The sequence below is a fragment of the Peromyscus californicus genome, unplaced genomic scaffold (genome assembly GCF_007827085.1).
Source record: "Peromyscus californicus insignis strain IS unplaced genomic scaffold, ASM782708v3 Scaffold_17__1_contigs__length_78620276, whole genome shotgun sequence".
Lineage (NCBI taxonomy): Eukaryota > Metazoa > Chordata > Mammalia > Rodentia > Cricetidae > Peromyscus > Peromyscus californicus.
The window spans coordinates 50701438-50711975 of record NW_026294469.1 but is presented as its reverse complement, the minus strand read 5'-3'; the positions used below and the strand labels follow the sequence as shown (position 1 = coordinate 50711975).

The window sequence follows — 10538 nt, the reverse complement described above, 5'->3', positions numbered from 1 at the left end:
ATCCCTTGAGTCCTATGCGGCAAGAGAATTACACACTGAGTCCTGGGTATCCATCACACTTACAACTCCCCTCTTATGTCCCTAAGGAGGACACTTTTGTACCAGCTTAGGGGAACTAGGAAGGATATTTAGTCAAATAATTTTCTGTGGGGTTTAATTCTCTTGCAAAATCCCAATTGAGAAAAGCTGCTGATGTTTAGTCCCTTTGAATGATTAATTCTTTTCAGGTCAAAGAGTCCTTTATGTAGTCAACTGAATTATTCCCTCCCCCACCTTCTCCCCCTCCCTTATTTTAATTTAATACCATCTCCTTTTGTCCAATGCCCCTGGGATGTAGAGGATTTATTAGCGTGTCTCTCATAAAACCCAAGCATGGCAGGAAATTAAATTCATCTGGCATAAGCACCTGTTTGGAGAGCTTTGCTGGTTGCTCTGCTCTGCTTCATGGTTGCCAAGGTGACTGCCAAGTGACTGATGACTTGTTCTAGGATGGTCCAGGTATTGATGTTAATATCCTCAACTAAGTGAAACACTGTGGACAGAAACTGACCATAGTGGTCCAGGGTATCCCAGACCCAGGAATACTAAACCTCAAGAGGAGAAGATCCATTCAAGAGCTCAAGGACAGCCTTAGGAAAGAGAGAAGTGATTATCTTGAGTGACCTCAAGGGGGCAGACTTAAGAGTCATGGGCATAAATGGAAAGAAGACAGATTTTAGTTCAAAATCTGGACGTTGGGGAAATACAAAAAGCCAGTGGGTTTTTCCTCACTAGAGATGGTTCCCCAGACTTTGGGTGACACACTGTGTCAGGAGTTAAGACGCTTCACCCCAAACCATTATCATCCCATCAAACTAGATGCTCAAATGCCAGAGGTAATAATTTTCAGGTTTATTCTTCTCCCTGGAAATTTTTTGTTTCTTTTCTCAAGGGAATGGAGTTTTGTTTACTCTCAGCATAACTCAATTGAAAAATAAATTGCTTGATACTCATATCTAAAGGGTCCTTTCACACATATGATATAATGAGACAAATTTTGTGTTTTATATCTACCTTTTAATGCAAAAAAAAGATAAGACAATAGGAATAACTATCTCTTTCTGAAGATAGTATGTGCAGTACTTTACATGCATTTAATTTCATTTAATATAAATACGGTGAGATAATCATATCTAGAGATATTATTAAAAGATAGTCATGTTAAACAAAAGAATTCCGCAGATGTTTCTCTGCACAAAAGTCATAAAGATGGAAGAATTCTTGTCGGAGCCAAGACCCAGGAGGAGGTTCCTAAGTTGCCCAGTGGTTGCTGTGAGGGCATTCTCTGGCAGCACAGATCCTTACTCCTGTTCAAACACTCATTAGATAAATCAAACTGTGGCTTTTACTCCTGTTTGGCAGGCAGGAAATGACAAATCAGTGTCTTAAGGGATTGACAAAATATGTAATTAGACACTATCAATCACCATAAAAGAGCTCGATTTTTCTTACATCAGATAAAGGTGGCTTAGTCTTAGTCTGTCGTATGACTTGACTCTACAAGAGCTCAAGATCCATGTAAGCAACCTCAGCAGGCTCAGTCAGAGCTGGATTCAACTCCCCTAACACCTTCAACAGGACACTCCCCATTTCTTCACTTCAGGCTCCTCTTTTTTTTTTTTTTTTTCAAACTAAAAGAAATAAACTAAATGATCTACTAAACTCTTCCCTGTTTTAATTGTGTCTAGACTTAGAATTCTAAAAGGAAGTCAAAGAAAAGATAACATTCTGAAATTCCTGCCGCAGGAGGAAAGAGTTTGTCTATTTGTCAAAACTGCTGGGAAATATCATGGGACCTCCTTTTTGACGAATGTCATTTCCTCTTCTCGATTTAGTATGTGTGAGGTTTTTTTAAAAAGATGTTTCCCAAATTATTTAGTTAAAGTTTAGGGCAACTTAAGTGTATACCAAATAAAGGATTGATCAGTGTGTTTCCTAAAAAAGGTTTGCCTTATTCTTTTTTGTTGTTGAGGAAGATTAAACTACAGGCTTATTTACTCCACACCCTCACAAACAGGAAGTAGGTTTTAAATGTTTTAGTTCCACAATTCAGGGTAGATGTATATTTAAAGGAAGGTTGTTACATAATACAAAGCCTCTTCCTAAAACGCATCAGACCAGAGCCAATTTTGGAAAACACAAATATGGGGTGGTTGCATTTTGAAAGCTATGTGAACATAATACATCTTTAATTGATATTTGTGGGTTTTATGGGAAATATTTTGAGGCACTTGTCAAAAAAAAAAACCAGTGTGGACTACTGTAGTAGTCCCCGGGGGTCTCATTTCTAAGCCCCATTTCTGAAGTAAACACTGCAGCTACTTTTTTCATAAAGTGTTTTATAGTGCTGCTGGAGGAAACTAGTAATACGTTCTAATCGACTGAGTAAATCACATGAAGTTCACTGGCAAACTCACATTTGTCTGATATTTATCTGTGTGATAGCACTTCACAGTTTCTATAGCATTTGATTCTCACTCATCCCAGTGAAAATGACTTTGTCACACTATCACACTTTATCATTACACACACACACACACACACACACACACACACACACACACACACACGCACGCACGCACATTTGTATGTGCACTCTCTTAGAGATGGAGGGGATTGGATCCCTTCACTGTGGTTGGACTAAGGAAACGAATGTAAAAGTTCCAAGGTTGCACCTGGAACACAGGTGCTCCAATCCCAGTTGCAGGTTTTTCCTGGACCCTCCCCCACCCCCCTTTTCTTCATGGAATAGCACAGTACCTTAGAAAGGTTGAAAAAATGGATCTTAGAACCAGATAGAGTTAGTCTCCGCTTCTGGTACTGCCTGGCCAGTGTCCATGGGCAAACTATTTGCCCCGTTGAGCCCCATTGGAGAACTGCGCTAAAAATACCCCCATGGAACTGTGGGAAGGATTAAATGCAATAATGCACAAAAGGAGCATAGCAGAATGTTCCCTAAATGTCAGCCATTGTTATGTTATTATGTAATCGACAAGCTATGTTTGGTTATGCAGTGTGAAAGACTTGCAATTTGTCAAAGATAATACATGTGAAATCAAACCCTGAAAATTATTTTCTTTCCCGACAGTCAAGTCGTTTGCCAGATGTACAGGATAGTATTTCATGAATCTTAGTCTTGGTCTGATTTTTCAAGGGAGGGAACAATTACCATTTACTTTCTGTAGTTTTAAAATGGTCTCCAGGAGCATGTTTTTAATATAATGAATTATATGAAATTGTGAGGTTTTTTTTAAGGCAGAAATAGTCCAACAGTAGTAGGTTCACATGACCCAGCTTAAAAGATTAACAAAGTATCCAGTCAACACATGAAATGGTATTTTTATAGTTTCAATGGAGTTATTGAAGAGATTGTTTGAAATGAAAAATTTTCAGACTGGAGAGATGGCTGAGTGGGTAAGAGCATTGACTGCTCTTCCAGAGAACGTGGGTTCAATTCCCAGCATCCACATGTCAGCTACAACCTGATACATTTCTGTATTTCCAGTCCTAGGGAATCTGATGCTCTCTCCTGATCTTCAAAATAAGCACAAATACAGTGAACAGACATACATGGAGATAAAACTTCCATACACATAAAAATAAATCAATTTAATTTTTAAAAATTTAAGAAGAAAATTATTACATTTTCATTTTCAACGCATCCTCAGATATCCACCGTATAACAAGAAAATGATGCCACACTCCCAAAGAATTCAAAACAAAACTACCTAACTCTCCCTAAATGTGTAAATACTTCGATTCCTAATGAAATACAAAGGGCGAAATTACTGCCTCGGTGCCTGCAAGTCCTCAAGGGGGAAGGACGCCAAAAACTATTTTTCAAAGAGTGTGCTGAGAAACTCTGTGGCTGTTGAAGTCACCTCCTGTGTTCTTGCCAAATAACTGAAAGGGAATATACTGAGAGTCTGGGAATGGGGAAAAAGGGTGTGATTTTTGAGTGCTTCAGGAGGGTGGTACCTGGATGCGGACCTGAGTGTCTGAATGCTCCGCAGTCCACATCTCCCCATGAGCGCTTCTGTGCGTTTCTTTCTGCATGCTTCTAGGGGCCCCTGTGTTTGTTTACAGCCACCCTTCTGTGTTGGACCAGGAGACAGCTGTTGTCTTCAGCGTGAGCGGGCGCGGGTGTGTCTCCGTGTCTGTGGCTGTGGTTCGGCATAAGTCTGAGCATGTCCCTGTCAGCCGGGTGCGTTTGTGCCTGTGTGTGCGTGTCCGAGTGAGCTTGCTCAGTCTCTCTGTTCCTGATGGAAAACGCGCTGTGTGCCACCTGCGTCCAGAGACCTCAGCCCGCAGAGATGATCTGCACAGGCAGGTGAAACTTCCAGACTACGTTTGGTTGGCGGGTCGCACAGCAGCCCCAGATTTCTCTCTCTAGGGCCCCGCTAGGGTAGCTGGGAGGGAGTGGTGGCTTGGCCTCCGGGGGAGCAACTGGGCCCCGCCCGGGCCAACCCGGGGAGGAGGCGGGCTAGACGGGGAGGGTTGGTCCTTGGTGCCTCGCCCCTCCGGGCATGCGGTCGTGCCATTGGCCCAAAGTTGCTGCACGTCACGGGGCAATTCCCCTAAAGTCCGGTGCACATAACGGGCAGGTCTCACTGCGAGGCTGTTTCTCCTGAGTTCAGGCTGCAGCTAGCAGGAACCGCGAGCCCCGAGCACCCCAGGAGCTGAGTGTGCAGGACGCGCCCCCAGCACAGCCGCTGAATGAAGCTTCCAGGAGTCCGCCCCCGGCCGGCTGCGCCCCGTCGGAGGTGCACCCCCTGAGAGCGCCAGGGCACCGAAAGCCGGTGCGCTCACCTGCTTTCTGCCAGCCATGGGGCCACCCGGGAACGACAGCGACTTTTTGCTGGCACCCAACGGGAGCCGTGCGCCAGACCACAACATCACTCAGGAGCGGGACGAAGCGTGGGTGGTAGGCATGGCCATCGTCATGTCGATTATTGTCCTGGCCATCGTGTTTGGCAACGTACTGGTCATCACAGCCATTGCCAAGTTCGAGCGACTACAGACCGTCACCAACTACTTCATAACCTCCTTGGCGTGTGCTGATCTAGTCATGGGCCTAGCGGTGGTGCCGTTTGGGGCCAGTCACATTCTTATGAAAATGTGGAATTTTGGCAACTTCTGGTGCGAGTTCTGGACTTCCATTGATGTGTTGTGCGTCACAGCCAGCATTGAGACCCTATGCGTGATTGCAGTGGATCGCTATATTGCTATCACGTCGCCATTCAAGTACCAGAGCCTGCTGACCAAGAATAAGGCCCGAATGGTCATCCTGATGGTGTGGATTGTATCCGGCCTTACCTCCTTCTTGCCCATCCAGATGCACTGGTACCGTGCCACACACGAGGAAGCCATCACCTGCTATCACAACGAGACTTGCTGTGACTTCTTCACGAACCAGGCCTACGCCATTGCTTCCTCCATTGTGTCTTTCTACGTGCCTCTGGTGGTCATGGTCTTTGTCTATTCCAGGGTCTTCCAGGTGGCCAAAAGACAGCTCCAGAAGATAGACAAATCTGAGGGAAGATTCCACTCCCAAAACCTCAGCCAGGTGGAGCAGGATGGGAGAAGCGGGCATGGACTCCGAAGGTCCTCCAAGTTCTGCTTGAAGGAGCACAAAGCCCTCAAGACTTTGGGCATCATCATGGGCACATTCACCCTCTGCTGGCTGCCCTTCTTCATTGTCAACATCGTGCATGTGATCCGAAACAACCTCATCCCTAAGGAAGTTTACATCCTCCTCAACTGGTTGGGCTATGTCAACTCTGCTTTCAATCCCCTTATCTACTGTCGAAGTCCAGATTTCAGGATTGCCTTCCAGGAGCTTTTATGCCTCCGCAGGTCGTCTTCGAAAGCCTATGGGAACGGCTACTCCAGCAACAGTAATGGTAAATCAGACTACACAGGGGAAGTGAGTGGATGTCAGCTGGGGCAGGAAAAAGAAAATGAGCTGCTGTGTGAGGACCCCCCAGGCATGGAAAGCTTTGTGAACTGTCAAGGTACTGTGCCTAGCCTTAGCATTGATTCCCAAGGGAGGAACTGTGGTACAAATGACTCACCGCTGTAATGCAGGCTTTCTACTTTTTAAGACCCCCTCCCTTACAAGACACTAACCAGACTATTTAACTTGAGTGTAATAACTTTAGAATAAAACTGTATAGAGATTTGCAGAAGGGGGGGCATCCTTCTGCCTTTTTTATTTTATTTTTTTAAGCCGCAAAAAAAAAAAAAAACAGAGAGAGAGATTGTATTTGAGTGCTTATTTGTTTCTTGTAGTTCAGTTCCTCTTTGCATGGAACTTAAAAGTTTCTGTCTGAAGTGTGTTGGTCCTAGAGGACTGTGTCTGTATGTTAGATGACTTTTCCATGTATCTACCTCATCCGTCAAGTATTAGGGATACTATGTATTGCTGCTGGTAATTTGTATCTGAAGGAAATTTTCCTTCCTGTACCCTTGGACTTGACAAGCCTGTGTCTTGGACCTTTCTGCTGTGAATATAGACTCTCTCCCACTCCACTTATTTGCTCAAATGGAGTGTTGTAGGCAGGAATTTGAGGGACAGCTTCAGTTGTTTTCTGAGCGAAGTCTAAAGTTTACAGTAAATAAATTGTTTGACCATGATTTCATTGCACCTGTTTCTCCAAAACCTCTTGACTCTGAAGTGTCCTTGTCTTTCCCACTGGAAACCACAGGTAACTATGTGTCAGAACTGCCGAGTGGCTTAATATGGAAGGATACCAGAATGCCATGCACTGATTGCCTAGCCCTTCCCTGTGCCTTTGGGTCTCCAGATGCAAACCGGTATCTTTCCTGATTTCACTGGAGCCCCGAATCAGTCCCGCCTACTCTCTGCATAATCCAGTGTGTCCGACAGTTGCTATTCTGTGCTGTCGCCCAGGAAACCCTGACTCACAGAGAGAGAGTTATGGGCATATGTTTTGTCCCACATGTCCCTGCCACCCACCTTCCAGCCCGGCTTGTTTAATAACTGTGTATATTTATATCATCGCCGTCTCTTACAGTAATGCCCTTTGTACTGCAGCTGGGCTTGGTGTATTCAGAGGGAGGAAGATGTTCTGTGCAAAAGCTATTCAGGAATCTCAGCATTCCAGGGGCAATCGAAGACCTTGGTCATAGACAGTAAAGCTTGAAGACATAGTTGGTGAATACTTCATATGCTGAACACAAATTCAGCCTCTCGTCCCTTCAGACCGCTGTCCCATGTATCCTCTCCCCCAATTCTCTACACTTCTGTGTAAAACAAGCTTTCTCATGCCTGGCATTCCCATGCATTATAGGATGTTTAGCAGCAGACCTGTTCCCAGTTAATTCCAGTAGCACCCTTCAAGTTTATAAATCATAGCCCAAAATAACCTCGGCCGTGACCTGTTACCCCTAAGGGTAAAGTAATCCTTAGCAGAAAGCCTAGTGTAGACTTTGAAAATCTAAATCAGCTGCGTTTTGCTATTTACTACAAATGCTGTGTTGCTGACACCTAGGAGAGGGGTTTTTTCCCAGTTCACTCAGTTATGACAGCCCCTCAGCCCCTCTTCTTTCTTCTTCATCACACTGCCTTCTAATCTCGGGTCCCAGCTGCCCCAGAGGTTGCCACAAGAAGTTAAGGTTTTAGGTTCATGCACGAGTTATTTGGGAGGGTTTATCAGCAGAGGTGAGGCCCGCAGGCCCTCACTGCCTGTTTGCAGAGAGATTATAATACTGTTAAGAGGCACAGAGGGAAATCACAAAAGTAAACACATTTCTTCTCGCAGCCCCATTCTATTTTTGCCTGTGTGTTGAGGCCAGAGCATGGCCCAGGTTTCACGGAGTGGCTCGTCCTCCTTGGCAACCCCGGGCTGGAGAGGATCAGCCTGCCAGGTTCGCTGCCATGTCTTTCGCTCATAAAGCTGACTCTAGTTCTACCTTCCCTACTGTCCAAGGTCCCCAACACCAGCCTCCTCTGCTTCTCCAAAGCTCGGTGACTGGGGCCTCTGGTGAGCATTGATCTCTCACAGGGAGGCTAAGCCGGTGCTATGCAAAGTGCAATGTATATTATTCTGTGCTTTCCTGTTTTGGTCAAGGTTTCCATGCCAGTCTCCTCCTCCTCCTCCTCCTCCTCCTCCTCCTCCTCCTCCTCCTCCTCCTCCTCCTCCTCTGGGCCTCATGGCCGGAGGTACAGCCAGCTTCTCATATATTCTACACATACCCCATAGCCTCCCGAGGTCTTGGATTTGGAAGAGCTCATAATCTGAACAGCCTGAAAGCCTAATAGAAGGAACAAACTGCTCAAGGTAAGTGACCAAAGATGCTAGAGGAGGGCTCAGCCAGGAGCCCAACTGCCTGCCAGGGACTGCTGTGTTCTGATGAAACCATCACCACTGAGCTCTGCCCTCATCTGAGTGGTGGAGCCTTTCCTTGGGGCTGTGCCATACTTTGGTCATAAGGACTTCCTTTATTAAAACGAATCTACTAGGTTATTCCTTTCATTAGGGAAGCAGGAAGATCCCCTAACTCTCTATGACCAGCAAGTAATTTCAAGCAACTTCAGTTAGAATTCCTCACAGTTTTAACGTATAACGCATAATTATAATGTATAATTAATATATATTAAAAACCTGCCTGTTATTATTTATTAATTAAGTAGACAAGAACTATTATTAATAAATAAGTCAAGATTATGCCTACGTTCTCTCAGCTAAAGGCACTTCTAATGCACTTTGCTACAATTTCACCTATGAAGGTCAACGTCAATTCTCAGCTAAAAGAGACTTTTGCAATATTTGAGTCCCTTTAGGGATGCTTTAAGCTTAAGAACTTTGATCAGTTTTAAGAGGCTTGGAAAATAAGAATACCATGGGCCTACTGCAACCCCTTGTTTTTCACCTTTTATGTAGTTTTTTTCCCCCCTCGTCTCTCCAGTCTCCTGTTTGTTGACATGCTAGTTACATAAGGTTTGTGTTGGATTCGTCACCGTAAAGTTTTCTTTGCCTGGACAGCAAGTTCTCAGTGTCTGTCAAGTGAGAACCTTATCCTGAGAGGCAAGCTGACAGGTGTGAACGGTGGCAGGCCAGGGTGGGCCTGCCTGCAAGATAATTACTGAGGCAAGGAATCTAGGAGGGGAAAGGAGCCTGGAAACAGGAGCTGTCCTTACATGCTGCTGAGAACGTTTGTGATGGTCGATTGGCTGCCAGCTCCATCTGCGCCGGAAAGAGTCCTGGAGTATCCATAGCACACCTGCTCTGTGCAGCATGAGAGAGGTAGAGGCTGTGGTCTCCTCCTCCTGGACCCTGACATAATACTAAATGGCCATGTGCCATGAAATGGAACTGAAGGCTAAGGTTATGTGAGGCCACTGTTGAGCCCTGGGTCATCTTTACCATCCTCAGATGCAGATGGAATAGTTATCATCTAGCACATAAAGCAACTGATGTTCAAAACGCCCCACAGCCGGCTAGTTGCCGAGTAAATATCAGAACCTAGGTCTGTGTGATCTGAGGACGCAAGGAGCCTAGCACCCATGCAAAGCAGGAAGCGGCAGGGGGCGGGGAGACGCTTGTGATGTGTGCCAAAACAAGCGTCAGAACTGGAAATGCAATACCTTGTTGAGAGAAGAGGGAGGTTGTCGTGGGTGGGGGCAAGGAGGAATGTCCCTTCAAAACATGCGACTGTTGGATGGCTGGGGTCTGGGGCAGGAAACCAGTCACTAAAGTGCCTAGTTGACTTCTCTGGGTCTTGGCTTCATCTTTTCTTAGAGGATGAGGCCAAATAGAAAAAAGGATATGAAACTTGAAAGGGAGCACAACAGGGTAAAACCAAAGCACAGGCTGCCGCAAAGTCACCCTCAGTTCCAAAGTCAGGAAGGTCTTGTAAGTTGAATGGGTAGCTGAGCCTTGTGGACATTGGTCTGGGCTGTTCTAGATAGGTGCTGTTCTAAGGCAACGGGGCAATTAATTTCTGACTACCAAGAACAAGGAGGACTCATGCACTTCATTAATAGTATAACCTCCATTCTTCCCTTCAGCTGCACAATCAGCACAGGGTCAGTTCTGTGCTAAGTCTTCCTTTATTGACAGACAATACAAATATAATTTGATAGAGAAATGTTTAAAATACTTTGGAGAGCAAATTTCCCAAGCACTTTCAAGAGCTTGAAATGCTGGTGTCTTTCAGGGCACTCGTGACTTGCACCTTTAATCCTAGAACTCAGGAGTCAAGAGACAAGCATATTTCTGTGAGTTCGAGGCCAGCCTGGTCTTCAGAGCAAGTTCCGGGATAGCCAGAGCTACACAGTGAAACCTTGTCCTCGAAAAACAAAAGAAAAGAAATGCTGGTGTCTTGTGAATGATAGCAGGTGGGGTGAGATGAAGCAATTTTATCTTCAATTCCTACAACTGGGGTTGGGGGTAGGTGTCAGCTCAACTTTTCACTTTCTTTCTCTTCCTCCTTCCCTGTCTCTTTCTAGTTGAGTAATGCAGTTTCTTGGGGGG

The 10538-nt window shown here is 45.3% G+C and overlaps 1 protein-coding gene across 1 annotated transcript; it reads left to right on the top strand.

Moving 5' to 3' along the window:
- Positions 1-4662: 4662 nt before the first annotated feature.
- On the top strand, positions 4663-6675 carry Adrb2 (adrenoceptor beta 2). The gene has a single exon (XM_052741475.1). The coding sequence runs from the start codon at positions 4865-4867 to the stop codon at positions 6119-6121; it is 1257 nt and encodes a 418-aa protein (XP_052597435.1). The 5' UTR covers positions 4663-4864; the 3' UTR covers positions 6122-6675.
- The last annotated feature ends 3863 nt before the right edge of the window (positions 6676-10538 follow it).